Raw genomic sequence first — 27,391 nt, forward strand, 5'->3', positions numbered from 1 at the left:
CCCTTCTCAGGGGGTAAGGGAGGACTCTGCCTCCTCCATTCTGCTGATCAGCTTTACTACTTTATTTGAAAGGGAAAACTCACATTTATATTGGCTATACCCTGATTCAGCAGTACCCTGCCTCCTTGGATAAAAGACAGGATAAGAGAGATGCTTTCCTGTCCTGGGCAGAGGGCACAAGGCACAAGCTGCCTGTCTTTGTTTAGGAAAATGTGAAGGCAGATTTCAGGGTGGGCCTAGCCATGGTTGGAGAACCCCCATAATTCAGCATAGGCAGGGGGTGCCGCTTGAAACAGGGAAGAGGCTCCCTCTGTCCAACACCACATTCCCAAGTGGGATCAGTAAGTCTGGGTGGTCCAGGTCAACAGGGGCACCTGGGCCTGTGGAATTCACTTTTGAGGCCCCTGGGTCTGAGACAGGATTCTCTGTTCCAGCTTGGCATACTGTGGGAGAAGGGCCTCGTAGACCTGGAGGAGTAGAGAGAGCAGTTAGTACCTGAAAAGGCCTGTTTCAATGCACAGCTGGTGGGAGTGCGTGGTACAACCCTTTGGAAATCAACTTGACTTTATGGAAGTATTTAGGAGCTTGAAAATGCCCATCACTTTTCAATCATTTATTCTACTTCTGTGAAGCTCTCCTAAGCAAATAACCCTAAATATAAGCAAATAACCCCAACCAATGGTCTTAGACACACTAAACATTCAAACTTTGAAGAGTACTTTGGACCACACCTTGGCCTGTAAAGGAACACAGTCTATTGGCACAATGGCTGCCTCTTCAATGGGAAACCACCTAGTGGTCTATAAAGCAGTTCACACAGCTGTCCAAGAGAGGGTCTTTTTGCCTCCCTGCCTTCTGCCTACCTCCCAAGTTAGAGCTCAAGTGCAAGGCGATGAAAACCACATCACACAGATGCAGGAATCACCCTGGCTTCGAAATCTCATGCTCCACAGGACTATCTCTTGTAACAACTCCAAGTAAGAGTAAATACCACGAAGTCATTATATGCAAGGAAGCCCTAACTGTAACTTGCAAGCAATTATTTACTTTTCCAACTTGAGAAACAGCTTCCCAAGCAAAGCAATTTTTGCTTAAACAATGTTGCCTAATAACTCTGAGGACATCCCATTATATTAAGTCTCAAAGGAAATAGCTAGAAAGTTAACTAAAGGTCAATTTCTTATGCAGACAAGGAAAAGATTTTAGGAAAAGGTTTTACTAACACTTTACCCACATAGGGTTAATTATAACTGAAAAACTTGAAGCAACTGCTCTAAGACATGAAAAATGCTCAAATAAATTATGATTCATTAGCCAGACAGCACATTATGCAGTGTGTAAGGCAATGTACTACTGACTGGGAGAAAAGATTTGCAAACCATACATCTGATAGGAAGTTAATATCCAAATTATATAAAGAAATCAAACAAGTTAACAGCAAAAAGAACCAGCAATCCAATTTAAAAATGAGCCAAGGATCTGGACAGACATTTTTCCAAAGGCATACAAATGGTTAACAGGTACATGAAAAGATCTCCAACACCACTAATCATCAGAGAAATGCAAATCAAAACCACAAGGAGTGTTTGCTTTGGCAGCACATATACTAAAATTGGAACGATACAGAGATTAGCATGGCCCCTGCGCAAGGATGACATGTAAATTCGTGAAGTGGTCCATATTTTTGGTCAGTCAGCCTGTTCTGCTCCCCACTCTGTCTCTGGTGAATGCTCTCACCAACCCCCGCACCTCTGGCCTGTATCCCAGTTCTTGTATACATAAATGAATAAATCTTTTTTTAAAAAAACACAAGGAGATAACACCTGACACCTATTAGAGTGGCTATCACCATAAAGATAAGTAATAACCAATGTGGGTGAGGAGGTAGAGAAAAGGGAGCACTTGGGCCCAGTTGGTGGAATGTAAGCTGGCACACCCACTCTGGAAAACAGCATGGAAGTTCCTCAAAAAATTAAAAGTAGGTCTATCAAATGATCCTGTAATTTACTTCTGGGTATTTCACTATAGAAAACAAAAACACTAATTCAAAGAGATATATATACCCCATGTTTTTGCAGCATTCTTTACAATAGACAAGATATGGAAATAACCACGGGTATGGATACATAGATAAAAAAGTGATATAAATTTGTGTGTGATACATATGTGTGCATATAAAATGGAATACTATTCAGTCACAAAAAAGAATAAAATCTTATCATTTGCAACAACATGGATTGACCTTAAGGGCATTATGCTAGGTGAAATAAGTCAGAGAAAGACAAATACATTATCTCCATATATCACTTATGTGTGGAATCTAGCAAACAAGCTATCTATGAAAAAACAGATAGATAGTTGCCAGAGACAGGGTGTGGGTGAGTGGGTGGGTGGGGGTGTGAAGTGGTTAACGTGGTCAAACATTACAAACTTCCAGTTATAAAATAAGTAAGTCATGGGGATGCAATTTACAGCATGTTGAATATGACTGAGCTCCATCACTACTGCAGGTGCCACAGAAAGAAAACAGAAGCAGCTCTGCTCTCAAGGAGTTTACAATCTAGTGCTCAAATAGGTCACTTACACCAACAATCATAGACCATCACTGCTTGCAACCTGATGTTGAGAAGGGTTCTGAGGTTATGCATGGGCTGAGCGGTAGATCTAGTTCCATGAGACACCAGCACCAGGGAGCATGGTATTTACTACCTACAAAGAGGCAAGTTCAGCTGTTTGCTGCCCTGAAACTTCCCCAACTACCCTTTGCCTTGCTCACCTCCTTCTAAAGAGGATGAAAGAGCCAGGCTCTATTCCAGCGAAGGTTGACCATATGACCAAGTGGCTGTCCACTGGGGAAATCAGGGAGAGCAGGCTTGCTTGAGAAGCAAGAAAAATTTGAGGAGAGACCACCCAATGCCCAGCTCTGAGTCCCATGAACACACTTGTGTGGTGATGTGTTGTTCAGAGCAGCTGCAGACATCCAGTGACCCCCTAGAGCACATCTAGAGCTGTGAGATCCAAAATAGCAGCCACAAGCCCCAGGGGCCTTAGAGCACTTGAAATGTGACTAGCACTGTAAGCATAAAATGCACACCATGGTCAAAAGCTTCATACACACACAAATGTAAAGCATTAGACTGGCAATTTTTCTTATTGATAACTGTTAAAATGACAATATTTTGGACAAATTGGATTTTAAAATACATCATTAAAATTAGTTATTTATTTATAGTAAATAAAAAAAAATTTGAGACTACTTGAAAATTGAAACCCAACCAGCAAAGAGTGGGGTCTGCCTTCACAGGGATTTCTTGTCCTCCCTGACTCACAGCTATCTTGGATCCAGACTTCAGATTCCAGTGCTGGAAACCCAGCACATGTTCTGTTTACGTGACAGGGTCTTTCAGTGGCTTCAGTAACCCAGTGAAATGGGCATGGGGAGCAATGAAGATTAGCCCAGCAATCTATCTGACCCCTGGGGGCTGTAAAACCTGCAAGATCTGTAAATCCCAGTTGACAACTGGCTTCTTTAGCTGTTTCCTTGACAATTAAAATAGGGTTTTCCCCTTTAGTTGAATACATCAAATTTGATGTAAGTAATGAGGAAAAACTTACCTTTGAAAAAAACAACCTAGTTGGCTTTCACAATGCAAATGCTATGCCCAGATTCTGATGTCTCTCACCTGAGAAGCTCCTGGGGTGGGGGTAGCAGCTAACTTGGGATTTGGGGCTAACTTCACCGCCTCAGAAAAGGACATATCTGTTCCAGCTGCAAGGCCTGGAAGGGAAAGTCCATTTCACATCAGTGCACATTGCAAATGACTTTAGCTGGAAATAGCATTTTCTCTCTGGGTGAAAAGAATGTCCTAATGCTGGATGATGGTGATGTTTGCAAAACTTAGTAAATATACTAAACATCACCATTTAAAATGGGTGATTTTTCCTTTTGGGACAAAAACAGATGAATCTGAAAGTTGTGATGCTAAGTAAAGTAAGTCAGGAAGTGAAGGACACTCGTTTGCAGAAAGTAAATGATGAAAGAAAACAAACTGGAAAAACACAACAAAAATCATTTTTAGACTTGTGAAAAAATCGGAGAGGGTGGAGGGAAAGAGGTAGGAACATGAGAGGTAAAGTGATAGATTGGGGCAGTAGAGCTCTGTGGAGGATGAGTGAAGCATGTACATGTATGTTGGTGAGAAGCTGTACTTCCAAAATTATATCGTTATGTCAACAATTGGCAAATCGATAAAATTAAAAAAATAAAACAGAATAAAAAATAAAACTTACTTTGGTAAAAAAAATAAAAAGAATGGGTAATTTCTCTCTCATAATAAATCATGACTTGCGAAAACCAAAGAAAAGAAAAATTTCAAGTGCAGACCCCCTTTGGCAGGACTATTATGTCTTGCTCACTGTGGCCGTGCTTTCCACAGACCAGGTCACCTAACTGCTGACATCTGACTGACGTGGCTCCTCCCTCACGTGGCTCCACCCTTGCCATCGCCCACGGTGACCTGGTCCCACAGCCTCACAGCTGCTTCACTGTGTGGAAAGTCCTTCGCGCCACTCCTCCTGCTTCTCTGCTCTTCTCCTCAGATAAGCTGCAGCTGAGAACACAAGTTTAAGGGGGTTCCTCCCAACCCTCTACCTCTGAGCACCAGCTGAGCTTCCTCAGAACATTTCTCCCAATTTATGGCCACAGACTTGTTGGAGGAATAGCCCTTGCTGAGCTGGAAGCTCGGTTCGGCCAGGGACTGGTCTCCAAGGTAGTCCAGGCGCCCAGGAGGCTGCCCACAATAGAAGGCGTTCAGTGACTATTCACCACACAAAGGCGTGGCAGCACTGGACAAGAGGGAGGCTGCCACAGGTGGGCAAGGCACAGTGAGGAATTCCCAGGCAATTTGAGGAGCAGTATGAGATGGATAAGAAAACACCACCAGCAGAGGGGAGGGTCCACTCGAGGTGTGAGGCCCTGTTTTTTAACTGATGGTTGCAAAATCCCCGCTCAGAGTGTGGGAAGGCCCACACTCAATTTTCAAAGTTCTGAGGAAAAGTACTTTGGACATGGTGTCCTTTGTCCAGCCAAGATGGCATTCTTTAGGAGGGCAAAACAAAGACATGTAAGACCTCAAAACAGTATCACCTACTGGTTCCCTCCTAAAGCTTTGTCTGAGTTGTGGCGCCCAACAAAGCTAGTGTGGAAACAAAGAAAGAGAAGAAAAATAGAAAGAAAGGCTCATAGGGAGGTGCAAATAAAAGCCAGTATGCAATAAAGGCTAACTTAAAACATAACAATCTGGAAATAAATTGCCCAATGATACAGGTGTTGGCATGAGGAGGGCCTGAGGTGGATAAGATAGGGAGGGAAAGGAATAAAAGAAGGGTAAGTGGCTAATCATCAAGAGGATGATATAGACCCTATTCATTGAACACGTTGCAAGAAAAACATGTTTATATAAATGTGTTAAGAGTTAAGAGTAAAAGTGTGAGAAATGAAACCACCAGAAAGAAAAGACAAAGCCCTTGCGGTAGATGGGTAGCCAGAGAATAGGGCAAACTGACCAGACTGGAGGAAAAAAGCCCTTGCAAGCATGTGCAGCTCCAAGGAGAATCTGCCCCTACTGGGGAGATATCTTTAGCAGAGGCCTCCATGAGAGAGCAGGGCCCAGAAGGAGCTGTCCAGGGTCCTGGACTGCTTGGGTCTGAAGCTTTCACCTTTGTCTCAACTTCCTGCTCTTACTGTAAAGATGGCTCTAGACTTCATTCATCTATTCTGCCCTCCAGATGCCCAGACTCATGCCTGTGTGCCTTCAAGCATGCTCTACGTCCTTCTCTAATGTCCCTGTGTTGAGCCTACCTCTGACCAGGCCTGGTTCAGTTAGGCCCCTGCCTCCCTTCCCCCACTTTAAGTAACCAACAAAGGACCAGAGGTTTTAGGTTGGTTGTCACTTGCTAGGAGGGAGTAAAATGAAGCTAACACTCCCACGATGCCAACATCCCCAAAGATTGGAAACATTTTAGTCTCCCCTTTGCATCCTCCTTAGTCAGTCTGTGCCCCAAACCCTTCCAACCTACCATGGAAAGCTTGGTAGGCAGAGCCCACACAGGCAGAGTTGGCAGTGTCTATGACATACACTGGGGCACCAAACACGTCTGCAAGCACCTGGAAAGGAGACAGAGGGTCTTACTGTGGTAAGTGGTTACTTATAGGGCACAAAGCCATTTTGGGATGCCCTTTCAGGCTCTCTTTCCTCATCTGTCTTCTGATATCTTCCATTCTATCTCTACTACCTTAAAAGAAATACAGTTGGCCATGTCACCCTGGTAACAATAGGGTCAGGACAACCTAGGGAAAGTGTCCAGTGGAGGGCCACAGCTTTCCAGGCTGCACCATTTAGCCATTTTATCATGACAAGGCAGAAAACTTAAGAGGTATGCTAAGCAAGGTCAAGGTGGAGGCAGCTAGGCAAAAGACTAACACTAACAACCCCCAGCATTCCCAAACCAGCAAGGGCATGTTTTATAGGGATAAAGATAAAGTTTTCCATTTAGGTGCACAAAAATAAATAAATTGTATAAATTTAGAATGGAGGACCTATACTAAGAGGGGCTCACATGGAAAAGACCTGAGGTCCACGCTGACCAGAGCTATTATAACAGATGCCACTGATGCTCCTTCACTAGACTGATGTGTACCCCACCCTCAGATGCTGTGCTGACTGCTAATGGTTCACAGATGCCCCTCTGATTTTGCTCAACAGAGGCTGCTTCTCACAGGAGGTTATTCTTACCTCTCAGGGCAGTCATTTGACCCTCTTACCCCAAGGTGGAATCAAGTCTGTGGTATAATTCATGTTCCAGAAATCCCCATGGAATGGAGCTGAAGCAGGCTCCAGTCCGAATCACATCCTTGCTTATCCTCCTTCCTCTGCCCGACTTACATCCCTCAGTCCCTTTTTCCTGGGAGCACACTCTCACAAAATCGGCTATAGAAGATTTCCATTTTAGTCTCTGCTTCTAGAGAATTTTACCTATGGCAGGTATATTATAAGGCAACAGGTGATGCTGTTACTTGAATAGATAAGGAAGCCTCAGGTTACATCTCAAAATGCCCCCATAAGACACTGTCCCAATAAGATACTGACAGTCTCATGATGTGAGAGCCTGCTTCTCACATACCCGCAAGTGGATTCCAATTCTGGTAACATATTTCTCATATAATGAACAACCAGAAGTACAGAAATCTAGCTACTATATTACAAGAGAAATGGCTGAGAGATGAAGAGGTGAGTAGATAGAACACAAGAATGCTACATCAGGATTCTTGGGTATGCTGGGGGTTGTGTTAGTCTTCTGCCTTGCTGCCTCCACACTGATCTTGCTTAGCATGCTTCCTATGTCTTCTGCCTTGTCATGATAAAATGGCTAAATGGTATAGCCTGGAAATGAACATAAGAATGCTATATTAGCCCTATATCAGGGCTTCCTTGGTGGCCTAGGGGTTAAGTCTCAGTGCTATCACTGGCCAGGGAGCTAACCCACATATGGCACAGCAGACCTCTCCTGTCTCACCCGCTGATCCCCTTAACAGTATATTTCAATAGATCCACCTGTTCTGCTCCCCACTCTGTCTCTGGTGAATACTCTCACCCCTCACACCTCTGGCCTACACCACAGCTCTTCTACACGAAAATTGAAAAAAAAAAAAAAAGAATGCTGGTGTAACATGTCAAAAGGTTTGCCGTGGAAGGATGGACACATTCTGTGGACTCCAGAGCCAGTACTGGTATCTGAGTGGAGTTACAAAAGGCAGCAGATTTCATCTGAGTTTAGAGCAGAACCTGCTTTCAGTGTGAATTAGGAGGCCACAGAGTTGACCTCCTGGGAGAGTATGAGCTGTGGTCTCCCACCCCTGAGGAGTAGGAATAGAGGCAGTCCTTACTGCTCAGGGAGGGTCTCGACCTAACAGATGTGGAAGAGACCACAGTGCAGGGCCGGCTCTCAGCCTTACCTGTAAGATGTCTCTGTTATGAGATGCCCCTCCAGTGGCCAAAATCTTTGTCTTGGGCACTGCAAGGAAAAAATGAATGGCTGTGATAATTCCCCCCAAGGCATATTGATATTTTAGGGTGGCTCATTCCTCATTGTGGGGGTTTTCCTGCCTGGTACATCATAGGGTGTTTAACAGCATCCCTGGTCTCTCTCCACGATGACCACAGCAAAACCCACTCATGACAACCAAAAATGTCTCCAGATTATGTCAACTATTGTCTGGGGGGCAAAACTGCTCCTGTTTGAAAACCACTGGTGTAATATGAATTTTAGTAAAAATAACAGAAAAAATGGAGAAATAATAAAGAAATAATAATAAAATAATATAACAAATTTCCCCAGGCTAAAAATAGTCAGGTGTATTCAAGTGAAAGAAGCCAATGAGTGCTCAGGACAATGAATGAATAGGGCTTACTCCTAGATATTAGGTGAGAAATTTCAGAAGCCCAAGGTTTCAGAAAGACAAGATTCTGTAGAGAAAAAAAAAATATCCACATGGCATCACTGGCAACACTAAAAGTCAGAAAACAATGGAATATTATTTTCAAAATTCTGAAATAATATGAATTTTGAACTTAAAGTTCCATGTATTTATAAGTAGCACTTAGGCACAAAAGCAACATAAAAATACTCTCATACAGTCAGAGACCAACATCTACATGAAAGAAGTAGTCAGGGGCAACGTGAAGCAAAGAGGGAATATAAATCCAAAATAAAGTTAGAGTTACGATATGATAAATATCACAACTGGCTTTTGGTAGTCACCATAGAAACCAGCCAAACAGAATAATTATTGACATATAATGCACACAAATCAGCTTCACTCTGGAACTAGGCAATTGGAGATAAACAGAGGAGAGAGAATATGACTGTCTAGAGTGCAGAAGATAACTACTGAATGGATATAAACTCTAAAGTTGATCAAAACTATAAATTTTGGTATCTATGTTAAAATTTTAAGAGAAATTACTAGAAAAAGAAGTAGCATCTTTAAACTCAAATATCAACAAAGAAAATGTCTTTTGGAGCCAAGAAGATAGCGTGACTGAGTGGATGAGATTTGTGTAGGACATGATGACATGACACTGAGTGAGCATCAATCCTAACCATATTTGATTGAAATAAAAGTAGACGTTATGCTAGCCAAACACAACAAGTCCAGAAAGGGAATCTTCCCTCAGGTTGTCAGTTTACTACCAAGGCTTCTTAAAGAAAAAAGATATGAAACTGAAAAATCAGGCAAGGATGTTTACAAGATCACTCACAGCAGCACTGCTCTTAGTGGTGAGCTGGGAAGACAACAGAAGAACAGATAAATGGTGGTCTAATCATGTGATGGATATGACACTACAGTGCGAGTGAACAATTAATAGCTATGCAGTGTGTATGGGCACATTCACAGACATAACACTGAGTTAAAGAAGCAAGGCACATAAGAACACAAACAGTTTAATTCCAAATACCATGAAGTTCAATTGCAGGCGATCAAAACAATGTCACTTTAGAGATGCACACATCTCTAAAGTTGGCAAAGCCATAAAGAACCTCAGGTGAATGATAATAAAAATCAGGATAGAAATTACCTGGGGATAGGGGTGGGATGCAACTGAGGAAGGTAGCCAGGATGGTTCTAAGGGTCTATTTCTTAACCAGAGTGCTTGATAAAAAGATATCTGATTTATTAGTATGTTTAGTAGCTAGCTGCATGATGCATATACTACTGCAGGCATAGTTTTCACAACAAAAAAAAAAATCATAAATCTCAGTCGAATAAAAGACATGTAGTTCCACATCCAGTTACAATGGAGATTGTCAAGAGCATCTCTTGAGCTGTAATCACGAGACAAAGCTGAATTATCAAACAGACAAAAACATGTGTTTTGCGGGGGCTATCAAAAAGTAGTGAATGCAAATAAGTCTAAATAAACTAAACTCTGCCATGAGATGAGCCCTTCAGTGTGACTCATCTCTGCAGCACAAGACAGAGGCAGATAAACTGCCAGGACACAGAGAAACCTATTTAGCAAGAGCAACTGCATTTAGGCAGGTATGGTAGAGTGGCATTGGATGCTCCCCGAATGCAGAGCTAGTACTCCCTGCCCCCCAATTGTCTTCCATGACCACTACTGGGCAAGTGGTGACGTGGAAAGTGGGGACAGGGCAGGAAACAGATGGCTGCAATCTCACAGTGCTTAGATCTGTATGTTTCTGAGTCACGAGTCTTCTACAATGAAGACATTCATTTACTAGTATTTCCAAACAAATAATAATGTTTTATTTGTTTTAAGCCTCTGCTGTCACCTCTCACTTGTCATCTTCACTCTCAACCATTAAGAAAGTACCTGGGAGGGGCTTCCCCGGTGGCGCAGCGGTTGAGCGATGGGTTGCGAAGCGGCCCGCAGCCTTTGCCGCGCCGGTTCGATCCCCGGCTGCTCCCCGGCCACCGGAGGAGGGTCCCACATGGCGCGCAGACCTCTCCTGCCGCCCGCTGCTCCCCTCAGCAGTGTACTTCGGTCCTTCTGCCTGCTCTGCTCCCTGCTCTGGCTCTGGTGAATTCTCTCACCCTCCCGCGCTTCTGACTGTACCCAGTGCATGTATAAACAAACAAACAAACAAATAAATAAATAAACATGCCTCTATTAAAAATATATATATATTAAAAAAAAAAAAAGAAAGTGCCTGGGTTAGGGAAAGGGAAGGAATGTCAGCTCCCTAAGGAAACAACCCAGGAAATGGGAAGATGTTCTAGTATGATTCCATGTAGCAACCAAACCATGGTCCATGTCCAGCAGCAGGGAGAATAGAGTGGATGAGAATAAACCACACCTGGATTCCAGCACCAACAAGTGTCCAATAAACATCTGCTGAAATGCAAGTAGCTTGAGTTACCTACCCTTCACACTGACGGCTTCACTATGTAGTTGTGAAAGCCACATCAGCCATCTCTGTAGGTACCCCAGGATTTATAACAGCATCCACAGAAGGTTTCAAAGACTTTGCAGGCCAAAAAGGGAAGGTGGAATCACACAGAAGCTACAGCTTCTCTGACTTTTGGTAAATCTGGGGGTTTATACGTACAAAGGAAATAGGACTGTGCCTATATAAAAATAAGCTCCTGAAGTAAACTGTTAGAAAAATGCTCCCAATTGGCATGAGTGGCTGGGAGACAAGGTGGGATTATAAATCTCTTTTCTTCATTTTCCAATCTTGCTTTTACAGTGTTCTTGTTTTTACAAATCAAGACAGACAAAATGAAATATACATGGAAACACAGTGAAAGGGCCCTTGGCTTTAGCCCAGCCCAGTGGGATGCATATGTCTGATGGTCTCAAAGTTCAAGAGAGAGATCGTTCCTTAAATAAAGACATAGCCCCATGGTTAAGAACCCAGTGTCTGGAATCAGACCGGTTTGGTGCAAAAGCTCTACCGGCCTCAAGCAAGTTACTTAACACTCTGAGTCCTGGTTTCTTACTTTCTGAAGTGGGAGCAATGCCAGTACCTAGAGGCACTGTTGTTTGTAAGGATAAAGTACTAAGTAACCAGGAACTAAGTACTTAGGAACTTTATAAGGAGGAAGTACATAGGAACCACATAGTCGGTTCTCAACAAGCACGGGCAGCTATTACTGAGACGATCATCAGTCTTATTCTAAGTTTTATTCTTAGACACTATTGAAACAAGATGATGAGTGGTCAGAACAAGACATGAACGGGTCAGTCCACACAGCTGGGATGATGAGGCCTCACCTATGCAGTTGCCCATCCCTCACTTTCAAGCACATGCATTCATGTGATCTTGTTTGAGAAACCCCGCAAAGCTGGCAAGAGGTTTGATTCTGCTTTTAAGCTTGGTAAGAGGATAAGTAACTCTATGCCGTCTTGCACAAGAAATGCTTTAGTGCCTCAGAACAACGACACAATCAGATGAGCTGTTCCTGAGCCTCCACTGGCACCCTGGCCACTGGGAAGAACCCCCACCAAGCGCTCCTCGTGATGGCTGGACGACCCCTTCCTGCCAGGCACTAGCCTCCACACCCTGCCTGATCTCATGTCTCAGCACACTCTGAAGTCCTTGCAGATCCTTGGGGAATTTCTTTTGCAATAGAAAGGAAGGGGAATGTTCATTTTACATTTTTTAAACTTTTAAAATGAACTATAACATACGGCTTGAAAAAATGTACATACATGTCAAAAGCTGATGGCTTGACAAATTTTCACAAACTCAACACAACTGTGTAACCTGCCAAACAGAATACTCCAGCACCCGAGACCCTCTTGTGCCCCTGAGAGCTAAATGTTACCTCTCCCCACTTCCAGCAGCACCAACAGTTCTGTCTGCTTTTAAATGTGATGCAGGTGGAATCCTGCCAAGTGTATTTTTGTGTTTGGCTTCTTTGGCTCAGCAATACATTTGTGAGATTCATTCAGTTTGCCACCTTGTACGAGCACACCACAGGCGCTGGTCTACCCTCAGCAGGCATCGGTCGTTGCCATGGGCTGCGGCGCACAGCTCCCAGGAATGCCTGTCCATTTCTGTTGTGTCCACTGAGAGGTGAGGTTGCTGGGTAGGTTTATATATGGCTTTAGTGGATGCTGCCTAACAGGTTTTCAAAAAAGGTTTACCTAGTGCTTCTTTTTATAGTGTCCTTTTACTGGTTGCTTCAAAGACATAAAACATAGACTACATAGAACTTGGCTTATCCGTAAGCATCAGGAGGCGGCTTTCAAGCAATCTTCTGGAATTTTCTACATTCTCTGGTAATAATAGCTGCTTCCCAGAGGGACAAACAGATCTTAGAAACCTGGACTCCAACCTCCTTGCAAACCCCTGGAACATTCAAATGCCATTAGCAAGGGGAGCTCTCTCACCTCCGAAACCTGCCCATTCCACAGCTCAAATTCTTAGAAATCCCTTTCTCCCCTGGACATCTCCCCCAGCCCTGATACTGCCCTCTCCATTCTAGACCTTTCAGTCTAGACCACATACCACTCTTTCCTGTCCACATAGAAATGCCCAGAACTGTGCCCTACTGGCAGATGGGGCCAGAACAGGCTGGAAGACCAAGGTCCCATCATGGCCCCAACTCAGGCCTCATGCTCATCATGTTCTCAGCATCCAGACTTGGGCATTTAGCCTGCATATTAGAGCTCAAGAACTTAGAGAACAGGAAGTTCTTCAAGTCCTGCAGTTCTAGGAGATGAGGCTACTGGGGACCTGAGCAGAGAAGAGGAACCCAATCACTGCCTCCCAGTCTATACCTGACACAAGTGCCAGTCCACTCGTTTTCTCACCCTATCACCAGGGTCCCTGCTCCATCTCCCTCCTGCATGACGCACCTGGAGGGGAGCCTTGACAGTGCCATAGGTCTGGCCTGAAGGTCAAAAGGCTCTTAGGCACCTGTGGGCAGGATCCTGGTGCCCCCCCAGAACACAGCCCACAGCTCACTTACTGACTCGATAGCCCAGGCCCTCGGCATGAATCCTCTTGGCCATGAATTGTCCTTCGATCAGGGCACGAATCTCCACTTCCCTGGGGAATGCTGGGACCTGTTTCCAGAAGAAGGGCACACAATGAAGAGCTCTCCTTACCCACTGGCACATGTGTGAGTGTGAGTGTGTGTGTGTGTGTGGTCTTTTTAAACAACAGCCTGGATGCGGACTCAGGCTTCCATGGGACAGCATGCAGGGTTAGGCTCTTGAACTACTAACTTTACCTGCCACACACACTCACACCAACACACACCTCACAGCCTCAGATGGGTGTCAATCTGCGGAGTGAGAGCACCAGACAGCTGTCACAGCAGCTAAGAGCTCAAGCGCTGTCTTTGCCACTCAGCTCTGCAACGTTAAATGAATTTTGTGGCTCTTGCTGAGCCTCATTTTCTTTCCTGACAAAAACTGAGGTAACAGTGGTACTCATGTTTCAGGGCTGTTGTAATGATCAATGTAGACAACAGAGCTCAATCTATATATGACACTAAGCGGCAGCCAGGAGCTTGTGCTAGGCACATACAATGTGAAGCATCTGACGGGGCATGGATGAGCATTTTCAGCCACTCTGGGACTAAGTTTCTTCATTCATTAAGGGGACAATAACACCTACCTCTCAGAGTTATTCTGAGATGAAAATGAGGCAGGTTAGAAAACTACCAGTGCAGAGCCCGGCACTCAGCAGTGCTAGGTGGGTCTGCCAATGCTGCTGTCTCCCACCCCAGAGGCGCTCCTAGGCAGAGAAAACCCAGGAGCTGGGGAGCTGGGAGTTCTTGGGCATGTCGGCTAAAGCTGGCCAAGGGCAGGGTCTAGGAGGCTCAGTGATGTGTGGGCACATACACGTGCAGAGGGGAACCCTTGGGTTCTGCACTCCTCTCTGAGAGAAAGGCTGGCCTCTGTCTTGGATAAACTGCTGATCTCTCAGCATCTAGAATGTAGCCAGGCACATCAAAAAATGTTTGTTTTAACAATCAATAAGTAACGTCCCTAAAAGGAGCATTACTTGATAAGCAATTGTTGGAGTTAACACTCGAAGATGGAGCCAATTCAGCTCCAAAACCAATAACTACACGTACCTCTCCATTTTCCGCACTAAACCTGTGACGGCCAACAACCTCGGGGGTGATCTCCATCACATCGAAATAAAAACCTGAAGCAAGACCAGTGGTCAAAAAGAAAAGCTTGACTTCTCAACAGAAACAGCAGCATGAAATGGCCCATATCTTCTCCCCCAGATGACAGCAGCAAATCCCTCTTTCCAGCAGGACAAAGGGCAGTGGGAAAGGCCTAGGCAAGCCTTTCTTCGAGTCACATTTCCTGCTCTTACTTGGCAGCCGAGGCCAGGAGGCAGCGGCACAGCTAACTCTAACCTACCAGCATCGGCTGGATCCTGGAAGGCCCATCTTCACCCAGCTCAGAAGGCGCCCCCTTGTTGAGCACTTTTGCTAACAGAACCTCACATCTGGGGCAGGAAGCTTTGTCCAGGGAAGCACCAGGGTCAAGCAGGCCCTGATGGGGCGATCTCTGATGCTGCCACCAGGTGCTTCAAGGGGGACAGAAGATGGAGCTATGGGCTGATCTTCCATTTGGGATACAGAGCATCAGTCAAAAACAGCCTCTTAGCCCTACCTCACACTCAGCACGTGGGACTGTATCCAGCTTGCACGCCCGTGGAGCAGGACTGTGGACACACGGGCCTCCCTTTGGCTTTTTTGCTGCCCTCTCTCCCCAGTCAAGACCCTCCCTCCGGATCCTCCCCATCCTGCAAGCAGCTGCTGCCCCTTCAAAGGCTCAGGCATCACCAAACAACCTACCCAGGTTTCCACCGTTTCCCATCTCTGTGGACCGAAGCGCCTTGGAGAACTCGCTCCAGGAACCGGAAGCAGACTCATCCCGGATCTTCTCTCTCATGAGGGAGCCATTTTTAAAGCTGTATAAGTGCACATGGGGCTGAGGGAGGGGCCCACCGCGTGCAGCACTGAACCCTCGTGTTTCAGTGAAGGGTCCCAGGTGGAGGGGCTGCAGCTTAGGCTGCACCACAAGCCCCAGCCAGTGGGTGGCAGGTGTGAGGTTCCCCTCAGGTATCAAGCGCCCAGCCCAGTAGTCACCGGAATGACCTTGCCTAAGGCTCTGCTCAGAGGCTGCCATAAAAGAGCCCCAGGGAGACAAGGAGCTAGGGTTTCTGCACATTGTACCACGTGGAATAGGGTGAGGTTGGTAAGGTTTACTAGACCTCAAAATTCTATAGTGGTTCCAGGGGCTTAGAGGCACAAAACCTTTCCTCAGCAGCTTCGGGCAGGTCTCCAAAGGCCTGTGCTCAGGGTGCAGAGCCCACCCATTAGTAAGAACTGTGCAGAAGCAGGACATCCTGCTGCCATTAGTTGCTACCATGTGCCAGACATGTCACAACAACATTACGAAACAAATGCTCTGATTCCCCCTAACTTAAGAGCTAAGCATGACTTGGGTGTGCTGTGGGGTTTGTCCCAGGTCACAGAGGATGCAGCTGGAGAGGGGTTGGGATTTCAACCCGGATTGGGGGGAGTCTGGATCTTGTGTTCATCTCCCAATCCCCCTCCCCCACAGCTTGCTGTCAGAAAGACCCAGTGAGTCACTGGGGTCTGAGCTGCCCACGAGAGCCTGTTTCAAAGAACAACTAAGTGGGGAGTCCAGATGGTGCCAGACCTGCCCATGCCACTGCACCCCCAACCAGCCTACCACAGGAGTGCCATGTAGTGCTGGGGATCAACAGGGTTGCAGAAGATGTGGCCCTCCAGGGCGGGTGTGGGCTCCTGGAGCCAGAGAAACAGGGTGTCACTGGTGCCCAGGCTGACCTGGGGAGAAAGGGGAAGAGGCAGGGTGCCTCAGCCTTTGGCTGGGTCTACCCATTCTGACCCCTCGCTTCACGCCTCATGCTACAGACCTCAGGTTGGATGCCAATTCCTTGGAGAAACCCTTCTGACCCTCCCACACCAGACAAGTCAGAAATTGACTCCCTGATCTAGGCTCTCAGGGATCTCAAGGGACACTTTTCTAGAACTTACGCAAACTGCATCTAACTAATCATCTGGATGGTGGTTGTTTTCCCAAATGACCATCCCACTAAACCCAGGTCATGACTTGTGTCCATCTTATTCATTTGGGGAGTTCACAGTCCTCTAACCCAAGGTTTGAGGCTCTGCCACAGTGCTCACCAAGACCGGCCCTGGTCAAGGCAGACAGGCAGTCTACCTGCACAGTGAAGGCAACTGACATTAAAAGAGAGGTACAGGCAGGCCCAGGACTGGGTGTCAGTGTCCTGGCCCTCGGCTGCCTTTTAGGACCGGCAGATTCTCTGATAAGTAGCAAAGATGCTGCTGAGAACCAGCCCCCTTGGCCTCCAGATCAGAAAGAGCTGGGTACACCCGTGAGTGTGAGAAGTCACCTACCGCAATGTCACCTTCCTCCAGCCGCATGCCTGCCAGTGATGCTGAGAATGGGAGGGAGTCTCTGGTTAACTGGAAGTCACATGGGAGCCACAAAGAAACTGCAAACACCCCCTGGATGGGAGCACATCCCCCCCATTGTACTGGGGTAAAGGGAGGAATAGACAGTAAGGGGTCAGGAGGCCCAAAGAGGAGACAGTCTCAGGGGTCAGAAGGTGGTGTCTCTGTGGTCAGGGTCTCTGATTTGGGCTGGGATGTCTCTTACCTAAAGGAGATCAAACTCCCAACTGTGAGATGCTCCCAAGATAGCAGAGAGCCAAGGGGATCAAGTCAAGACTCCAGGATACACATGGCAGAGAAAGACAAAGGTAAGAGAGGAGCAGAATGAGGCCCCAACAGAATAAAAAGGGGTTAAGGCCATGTTGGCTGCCTATCATCCTTTAGACATGACCCCACACAGCAATCTTTAGCTGCCTTGTTCACTGACATACTCTGAAATGAAAGAAGGCCTAGCACATAGTAGGTGCTCACTAAGCATTGAGTGAATGAATGCATGAAGAGACATGAGAGGGGAACAGGCGTGCATGAAGAGAGGCACAATCAGCAGGGTGTATTCGAGCCTGGGATCCAGGAATCCCATCTCGGAGAAGTTACTCCCAGGGACAAGGACAGGACAGGATGAGGACCACAACACTGTTTGCATTGCCCACATGCAGGAACGTACGCCAGTCTGCATCCCAAGGGAAGGAAGTAAATGCTGGGATAACTGACCTTAGATAACCATTAAAATGATGTTGCACATAAATATTGCCTGGGTTGATAGGCTGTCTGTAGGCCTAGAAAAATTTTAACTGCGGTCACCTCTGGGTTAAAGGATTATGAATGATTTTTATATCCTTCATTTTAGTTTGTTGGTATTTAAACATATTTTCTGCAATGAAGAGGCACCCTTTGTGAATAAGGAAAAAAGCATGAGCCTTTGCTAGTCTATTTGCTAGTGTTTTAATGAAGGACCAACGAATGCATTTTTGAAGGTAGCAGCAAACTGAAAGTTAGACTTTGGGAGGGACTGGCTAAGGGCTATGCCCAACATTTAGCCTGAAACCAAAGTCCAAGAGGAAGGCTAGGAAGCTGCTCTTTGCCATTCCAGCTCCAACACGCCCAGAGGCTCACATTTCAGTGTTTATAAAGCAGACCCATTATTCTCCCTCACGGCTTTCCTACTTGATAGAGTTAAGTATGTATTTTCCTAATAAGACTCAGTGAAGATTTCATTTTGAAAGGAAACAAACAGCCTACAGAGTATAGAATTTTCCTGAATGGTGCCTGTCTCCTGTTCTCATCTGAAGGACACCAGACCCCCCACCTCTTGGGGCTGACAGGAACAGGGACCTGAGCATCCCCTGGGAGATGCACGCCAGAGCTGCTAGGGTGTGGACACCAAAAACAACTGACTCATAGGAGAGAGGCACGTGTCTGTGGAGTTGTACGTAGTGATAGTCAGAGCTATTATTACATTCCACATTTTTTCTAGTGCCTATCCTTTTGTGATTAGGAAGAAACATTTACGTCACTGGTTCCCCTCTTCCTGCCCCACTCTGCTTTGGCCTGTCTGCTGTTGGAGCTGAGGGCTTGGCCAGGGCTTCCCACCATGCTCGTGGGTACATCAGTGTCCTGGATGGAACCCCCAGGAGTTCTGTCTTCCCTGTCCCTGAGCAGTTTCTGTGATCACACCAAGCACCAACCCAAGCCCAGAGTAGGCTTTGAAGAAAGGATGCCAGTGACATGGAATCCGCCCCTCGTCTGTGTAACAAACAGGAGGAAAGTACTAGGAGGCTGATGGGTGTGAGAACTGGGAGAAGTGCTGAAATAAAAAAATAACTGAAAAGAAATGTTTTTAAAAGGAGCAGGAAAGAGCAGAAATAGAGACCCACACGCCCTGGACATGGACAGAAGGAAGAGTGCTTCTAAGCAGGAAGATGAGATTCCCCATGACAGCAGATCCTGCGCCCAGGTGTAGCAGCCAAATCCCCTACGTGTACCTGAGACCCTTCCTCAGAGCCTAGCATGGAGATTTGGAGTTGAGTTGCCAGAGAAAACATAAGACACTTGGTTAAATTTGAATTTCAGAGAAACAAGAGTTGAGACATATAGTAACAACTTATTTGTTCTCTATCTGAAATTCAAATATTGCACAGGACACACTTTAGCAAAGCAATTATTTGTCTTCTGAAATTCAAATTTCATTGGGTCTTGTTTGTATCTACCAAATCCAGCAACCCTATCTGGGTGACTCATTAGGCAAAAGCTGCAAGTGGGGGGCTGAGGGGTCTCAGTTAGGGTGCAACTCAGTGTGGCTGCCTGGTCTTTCTTCAGAGACCGGCTGGCTACCCTCAGGAGTAGGCTTCAGGAACCCTGGAGGAGGCAGAGGAGAGGCCAGTGGGGGGGGGGGGGGGACAGGAGTGTGGATGAAGGATAAGTCCTATCTCAGATGATATGACCCATGTCCTAGAAGAAGGACTGGAAACACTCAGATGCTTAGCTTGGAGCAGAAAAGGCAGGTTAGGGAGGGTGGACATGCTTGCCTTCCTAGTCACTGATCAGTTTCACAAGCAGGGAGCAGCCCTCAGTGGCTCCTGAAACCAGAGTCAGGGCCCAGGTGGGTCAGGGACAAGAGGTGGATTTCAGGACAGCAAGAGGACAGCCAGGGAGGGAGGCCCCATCAGAAGGGTTTCAAGGAGGGTGGGGAGTCAAGGGACTAAATGGGGCAGGGGAATTGCCACATGTCCAGCTGGTCCAAGTCAGCTACTTGGAGTGTCAACCCACCTGAGGTACTCACCTGGGTTATCGCCAGTGAAGGCCACCACTTTGCAGCCTGGAGAAAACCCATAGCGCTGGACATGGTAGGAAGAAATGTTTCCCTGCAGAGAAAGGCAAGCACACTCTTCAGGCAAATTCCATCATGCAGCACAGCCACCCACACCTCAGGGCATGGGAATGCTGTGGGCCGCAGGGGTCACAGACCAGGGGTGTCCTGCTTACACCCAAGGAAACCTGTGCGGTTCTGGATCCCAGATGAGTCTTCTGTGGCTGGGAGAGTCGAGATAGTCAGGTCCTCCTGTGCCCATTCCTCCCAGTCAGAAGTCACAGGTCTCTGGTTGTTCTGGCTGTGAGGCATGTGCTCTCCACCAAAGGGCCCGTGGGCAGGGCCCAGGTCTCTCTCTCTGCCTCATTCTCCCCACAGAACCACCAAGAGCGAAGCCGGTCAACCAAGGCACACTAGGGCCTTCCCAGGCAGAGTCAGTTCTGAAGTGGGGTGGGGTGTGGGGGTGTGGGCCATACTGATTATTAAAATCTTTCAATATTAATGGGGGGGAGGGGTGGAGGTGGCAGGGGCAGGCATTATCTTAAGTACTTTCCATGTTCCACTCGCCGAGATAGAAAGTAGTGTATCCATTGGTCCAGAACAGTGGAAGTGATGACACAACTGAGGCACAGATCCACGTCACAGAATTGGTTACAGGGGAGCCAGGACTCCATCGCAGGCAGCCTGCCCCCAAGGCTGTGCTCTCCCATGCTCGCCGGTATTTCTAATATCTCCAAACTGCCCACTTCAATCTTCAGCGGTGGTCCTTCACCCCAGAATTTCAACTTTCTGAGCATTTCTTCCTAAAATCATCTGGAACCTACGCCTTCAATATTTTTTCCCAATTCTAATAAATTCCTAATGGAATTTTCTGAAGTCCCTTCCAATTCCCTGCCACACGGCAGTAATTCATACATGTGCCCACATGCCTTCTCACTGCAAGGCATTGACCCAGACATGTTAATTTGACTTATGCCAAACACTTGTCTTATACATTGTATGTATAAGACTTGTATGTATAAGATTTGTATGTAACGGAAAATCTATGTGTATATCTGTGTATCAATGAGTGAGTGTGTGACTGGGGAGAGGGGAAACTGACTCCTTAGTAGCTGTGAATTCTTTAAGTGAGTCACATTAAGTGAGTCACATTGCCTGATAAGGAAAATCCAGTGGATTTTCATTTCTGCCCTTGCCTCTGAGTCCCAACCTAACCACCACCCCCCGCCAAGCTTGCTAATTAAAGAATGAAAATTTAAATTAAAAAAAACAAAAAACAAAAAACCGAGCCACCTCATTGGAAAGGGCACTCACCATGACGGAGCACGAAGCTACTGGTGGGCCAAGCTTCTCCTCTAAATGAGGTGCGCAGGCATCGAGGCAAGCCCGCGACCAGACCTTGTCCTGGACCTGCAACAAATTCATTCCAGAACCTAGGAAGAAAAACAAATGATAGGAACATTTTGAAAAAGAACTTTCTGTGAAAAGTGTACAACTCTGACAAAGGACAGATTATTCTCTCACTCTTGTCTCTGGAGCTCTTTCTCAGTGGAATGTTCATAAGGTGCCTGGGTCATCCCGGAACCAGCCGACCAGAGGTCAGGAGGGCCCTTGGAAACACCTGGCCTCACCGCTGCCCCCCTGTTCCTCACAGGCTCCAATACCCCTCAGTCTGGAAATCTGCTTGAAGCTAAGAGATGGCTGGGGTGGGGTTGGGGGTACCAGCAAGGTATTGACTAGAAACTGCTCTTTGTGTCCCCTGTGATGCAGGGGTCTCCTCAAGACGGTCCTGGTGCTGGCGAGGGCAGTCCACATGGATGCCCAACATGTGCGGCTTTTGGAGGAAATCTCTCAGGCCTTCTGAACTTCCTCATGCTCATCACAGTTTTTCCTTAAATAGCGCATTTTCCCCAAGGCATTCCTGAGGATGGGAAAGGGAAGAGAAGCCTGAATGCCTGGGCCAAGATGGAGGCAGGAAGGTGGAGGTGGGTTGGGATGCTGACGGGGTCTCAAGCCCATGGAGGAGGCTACACAGCAGGTGAGTGAGGAGGTGACTTCTCAGGTGAGAGTGAGGGGGGTCCACTGGGGGTCCAGCTGAGGTGGGAGAGCATGAGCCTTGGGAGGGCCAGCTGGCCAGTGGCACGGCTGTCCCTGATATGGGGAGGAGGCACTCAGGGCCATTGGGTTAGGTTCTGCTGCTCTGAGTGCTGTCATTTAGCTGTAGAACCTTTTCTTTCCAGACTATGAGTGTTGCTTGGGGACCATGCCTTAGTCACCCTACATTCCCTCCCTGAAAGCTAGAAAAATGCTGGCTTAGAACAGCACTCAAGCACTTCAGAGGGATTCCCAGGAGGCTCTGAGTCTTCACGACTCTTCTGAAGTCACTTTCACGGGTCTGGCCCTGGCCCTGCGTCCTCCGCCCCTCTTCTGCTCTCTGTCCTTTGAGTCTTGCCTCACCTAAGGGTGCCTGCAGCAACCTCCTCCTGGCTTCCCTTCCTCACTGGCATCTTTTGCAGTTACTGTCATCAGGGTTTTGATCCAGAAGCTCACCACTCTCCAGAGTTCCCCAAATGTGAACCAAACCTCAATAAATAACTCCTTGTGGGAGCCCAACTCCAAGACCGCCCTGTTCATCCTGAGTCTCTGTACCTGGTATTGAGTAGGAGAGGGAAAAAGTGACAGTGTCTCATATCCAAGGTCAGGGTGTGAAAGGCCGCAGCTTCAGTGTGGTGACGCTCTCCTTTCTCATCCCTCACTGTGGTAAATCCTGCCACAACGTGTTACACCTGCAGAGGCCCACGTGGCGAGGAGCTGGAGCCTCTGGCCAAGCCACATGCACAGCACTGGGAGTGGCTCTCCCAAGCCCACTCAAGCCTGAGATAACAGCAGCACTGGTGGCCAAGCTGACCGAGCCAGGACCACCCGCTAAGCTGCTCCCAGATTTCTGACCTTCACAAACTGTGAGATAATAAACATTTGTGATCTTCAGCTGCTAAGCAATGGGGCCATTTGTCACACAGCAAAGGGTAAGGAATACCCCGCCTTCTTGGCAATGGTAGAGCCGCATGACCTGCCCCCACCAGGGTGGGTCAGGCACATGGTACGCACGCATGCAGCCAGGACGGGAAGCCTTACCATCACTGTAGTCGATGGGGGCGTAAGACCCCAGGAATAGGGAAGCAGCAAAGCTACTGACCAAGGAAATCCTCTGAAAAAGAAAGAAACACAGTGATACTGACTCACTTCCATACCGTGAGCAACAAATGCTTCAGACACACACACACGGCAGGGGAGGACCTCTGGTTGGGAAGGGAAGCAGAAGCGTGAACCCGGGCCCCATGGGGCATGACTGAGCTTCCCAGATGAGTGGCAGTGACAGCACCTCGCCCTGCAGTCTCTTTTTTGTTATTATTATTTTTGTTTTATTATTTGCGCTGCAGTTTCTGATCATTCATAAAACGGTCAAGTTTAACAAGGACAAAAACAAAAGCCCTGTGAAATAGTCATGCTGGCAAGTGGATTTTCCACCTGGACTCCACACACCAGGGAGGATGGGCCCTGACTTCCTCCTTTCTGTAGTTTTTAAATTTAGCCAGAAGGGACATGGGATGCGAGGCCACAGGACTAGGAAACCTCAAAGACACTCCTGGAGCTTCTGAAGCTGGCCCCTTGGAAGCTGCAGACCCCAAACACGAGTGGGAGGAGATGGGCTTCAAATGCCAGACCCTGGAACTGTGCTTCCACATGGGAACCAACCGTGGGCCACGGAGAAAATGCCCTCGCCTCCTGACCCCCATACTGATCTTTACTCCCCACACAGAATTTGGAGAGAGTTCTCAACATCCCCTCCACCCAAAACTTACATCACTGGCTAGTGCTTGCAGACAATCTAGAACACTAACTCATTCAATAATAAAGGACGGGTTAACTTCAAGAATAAAAAGGTACTTTGTTTATCATGAGCTATTCATTTTCTAATTACACAGAAATGGAAACCACAGCCAGGGTGTTGAGCTGCTTCTCAGGGCAGTAGGTATGGCTTTCAGCCACTGTGGATGGAAGTTGCACGCTCTGGTCAAAGAGTCGCGGCTGGGGACACATCGGCTCTGTTGCACACTGGCCCCACAGGGAACTGTGATTCTCAAAGACACACAGATCTGCTTGGTGGTCCCAGGAAGACAGCAGCCCTTGCAGCCCCCACCCTGACCCTAACTGCCACCCCTTTGGGTCAGAAGAACCCCTGACTTCTCTTTCTATTTATTTCATTTTTCCCCTCCGCTTTGGAAATAGCCTGACAATGAGAAAAAAAAAGATGATTCTATCACTTAAAGTGTCTGCAGCCAATGTTTTCAGCCAGTGAGTATGAGATGTGTTATTGCTAAAGGCAAGTGTGATCAAAGGAATTCAACTGTGACTGTTTCAATCACTAGGAACATTTAACCAACCTCTGTGTTTGAGTAGGCCTCGGGGCTCTGCTGGCAAATCTTTGCGATTTGGTTTCCTGTAAAACGCTGGAAAAGGAGTGACATTCTTAGAAACCCAACTCTAAGAATGAGTGATCAAATCCATAAGGTGAGTTTAGTGTAGCAGGTCCTACATATTAATTACCATGAAACTTTTAAAAGACCTCAAATCTAGAAATGTTTAAGATCTGTTGAACCCCAAGACAATATGATTTTGGTCTTTGAATTCTTAAAATATTCTTGGGAATCTAGTACTCAGGCAGTGGGTGAGCCATCGCTCTGCCCGGACCCCTCCTGGGAGGGTCTCTGCTGAGCCAGGACTGGACAAATCTTGGGGAATAAGCCTCTCTTCACTTGCACAATGAGTGCTCTAACCAAGGGCACCTGTGCAGGGGACTCAGGGACAGGTGCCACATTCTTATTTCAGGTGATCCAGGTAGGGTCACAAGACTCCAGATGAGCCAATCACAGCCACCCCTGGGAGCTTGGCTGAAGCCAGCAGGAAAGAGACACCCATTTTTTTTTTTTTTTTAACACCGCCAGGAGTTATACTAAGTGTTCCACACTCATTGACTCTTTTCAGCTTCAAAACTGTCAAAATGTAAGTGCCATTTCTACTCCCAGGTCAGTGAGGCTAAAATGGGTGGCACCGTCACCTCCAAACAGCAGCCATATTCACACCTCTGCTGTAGCCAGGAATAAGCAAGAGGAGGTCCAACCTTTCCCGAGGGCAGCACAGGGAGGCAGGATGGCCTTGATCAGAACCAGGGGTCAGAATGGCAGCCCGGGTTCCACAGGAGTACCAGCCCGGGTTCCACAAGGGTTCCACAGCCTCTTGGGATCCCCACCCAGGCAGGTCACCTGCTGCATCTTCCCAGAAACCCAGCGAGAAGAGACGAGAGCCACACCTAGACCATCCTCCCAGGACCTCTCCACCCCCCATTCCTCTGGGCTGCGGCAGCCACTGCCCACCTCATAGGCACGGGACCCAGTGAGGCAGCTGAGAGCTTGGGCCCCGCCCACGGCTGCCTCTAGCTGGCGGCACTGGGCTGTGGTACTGGAGTCCATCCACACTGGAGAGCTGCTGATGGAGAAACAGTCCTGGAAAGAAGGGGCAAAAGCTAAGGTTTGAGTTCAGTCTCCCAACTCTGGGAGCCTCCCTGGTGCTGGGATCACAGCACATGTGGACGACTCTTCCCCAAATGTGACCTTGGAAGACGGATGGCCAAGCCCTCCATGCCCAAACGTCAGCCTGGCCTGCAGGCCTGAGCGCCACAGATGACAATGGAGATGGGCAGGGAAGGGCCAGTGCTAGGGCAAGGTCCAGTTCTGCTGGAGCATTTGGAAGCCCAGAGAGGAGAAGCCAAGGTCTGCCTGCCCAGTGTCACTAGGAGGAGTCACATGCCATGAGGAGGTTCCCAAAGGAGGAAGGGAAGGAGCCAGGAGGGGACCTGTCCAGACACCAGGGAAATCTATTGCTGAAGCGAGGGCAGACCAGGCTCACAGCTACTGCCTGAACCACCTTCCCACACGCTCAATGATGCACAGCCCCACAGGGTTCAGGGCCTTCCTCTCCCCTCCGTCCCCCAACTGACTCCCAAAATAGGGCCACAGTTACCTGCAGCTGCTTGTGTAACGGGAGGCCCGGTGACAGGCTTGTCAGCACCCGGCTGGCTCCAGTCTTCCAGTATACACTTCCATGTTGCTGTTGAGGGGACACCCGAGCACATGCTGTGTCCCGGCCCCCAGAGAGACAGAAAGACCCCAGACCACCAAAGGACTGGGCTCCAAGCTTGCCCCTGCACTTAGCCACACAGTCAAAATGGGGAGATTTGCCCCAGAAAAATGGAAAGGAATTCCGGCCAGTACGCCTCAAAACTTGTAGGAAGGGTCCAAGAAAGAATTATTGGTCTGGATTTTAGTGCTTTTATAAAATTGTATTTAAATATATTGCTCATAATAGTAACCCGGAATTCATTCATTCGTGCAACAAGTATTTATTGAGCACCTCTTCCACACCAGGCACAGGATAGATAACAGGAGAGTGTTGTCTCTGTGCTGCAGGATATTGGAGTGGAGTCAGGGGAAGAGACACATAGCACAATTACAGGACCCAGAGGAGGGCAGTGACAGGGCTATGGGGAACACAGAGGAGGAGCATCTAAGCAGCTGGAGGTAGAGATGGGGAGAAGTAGACGTGATTATTAGGAAAAGATCCAGACTTCAGTGTGGGTGAATCCTCTCATCCGTCACACCTCTGGCCTACACCCCAGTTCTTCTATGGACAGTCACCCACTGTGTAGACAGATGCTGAGCAACAAACCTGGCCTGCCCCAGACAAGGCAAGGACTTGAGAGAAGTCGAAGCCTGAAGCCTTCATCTTCTCCAAGATGATATCCAAAGCCTGAGAAGAAAAACAGAATCCACCATGGCTGTCCGAAACCACTGAATGAGGCACACACAGGCCTCAAAGGGAAAACTCAGAGCCTGCATAGCAGCAGGGGGCTCTGGGCTAATGATGAGGGAGGAACTGTGGACTTGGGACTTGGAAGCACTGGAGTATACTAATGAAGGGGATAGTTTTCAATCGAATAATAAGGTGAACTATGCTAAAAATATTCTCATTAAGGGAAGCATCACCAATCCTCAAATCCTAATCCATGACTTGCAAGCATTCAGGAAGAGCAGAAACGAGGTGGTTCATATTTGATTTCTTTTATTGGCATTTCAACCCAGCTTATCAGTGACAGAGAAGAGCAGGCAGAGGGCTGCCCTCGGTACATGGCTCTGGGCTGGAACGTCTGTCCAGGACGGCAAGGCTGGAGGGATAGACAGAGATGGTGGCCATTGGTCCCAACCCCTCATTCTCCCATTAGTTGGACTCTTCCTTCCAACACCCATTAGTGAGATGGGCTGTGCTGCCCAGTAGAGCTGGCCACTTCCTCTCAGACTTCCCAGTGGGAGAAAGCTTTACCCCTGGTGTTTTCCCTGAGAACAGAGAAGCCACAGGGCTTTGTCCTGACACCGCCATTCCCAGCCTATGCTGGGGGAGCGCCTCTCACAGGTCTGGCCCTGCTGCCAGGGAGTGGGACA

General features: G+C 47.6%; 1 protein-coding gene across 1 annotated transcript in view; it reads right to left on the bottom strand.

The window, feature by feature from the left end:
* Nucleotides 1-327: 327 nt before the first annotated feature.
* Nucleotides 328-27,391, bottom strand: part of XYLB (xylulokinase) — a gene marked incomplete at its 5' end in the record, with an annotated part of 33,155 nt that continues 6,091 nt past the window's right edge. Inside the window, 16 exons of the mRNA XM_084248101.1 lie at nt 328-467; nt 3,684-3,778; nt 6,079-6,166; nt 8,015-8,073; nt 13,505-13,601; nt 14,621-14,694; nt 15,359-15,474; nt 16,263-16,378; nt 16,973-17,013; nt 19,809-19,890; nt 21,150-21,268; nt 22,971-23,043; nt 24,281-24,346; nt 25,271-25,399; nt 25,917-26,003; nt 26,622-26,702. Coding sequence (XP_084104227.1) covers nt 390-467; nt 3,684-3,778; nt 6,079-6,166; nt 8,015-8,073; nt 13,505-13,601; nt 14,621-14,694; nt 15,359-15,474; nt 16,263-16,378; nt 16,973-17,013; nt 19,809-19,890; nt 21,150-21,268; nt 22,971-23,043; nt 24,281-24,346; nt 25,271-25,399; nt 25,917-26,003; nt 26,622-26,702 — 1,401 coding nt within the window. The 3' untranslated portion in view covers nt 328-389. The remainder of the gene's footprint in view (nt 468-3,683; nt 3,779-6,078; nt 6,167-8,014; nt 8,074-13,504; nt 13,602-14,620; nt 14,695-15,358; nt 15,475-16,262; nt 16,379-16,972; nt 17,014-19,808; nt 19,891-21,149; nt 21,269-22,970; nt 23,044-24,280; nt 24,347-25,270; nt 25,400-25,916; nt 26,004-26,621; nt 26,703-27,391) is intronic.

This window comes from Talpa europaea (assembly GCF_964194135.1).
Source record: "Talpa europaea genome assembly, chromosome: 11".
NCBI classification, from domain to species: domain Eukaryota; kingdom Metazoa; phylum Chordata; class Mammalia; order Eulipotyphla; family Talpidae; genus Talpa; species Talpa europaea.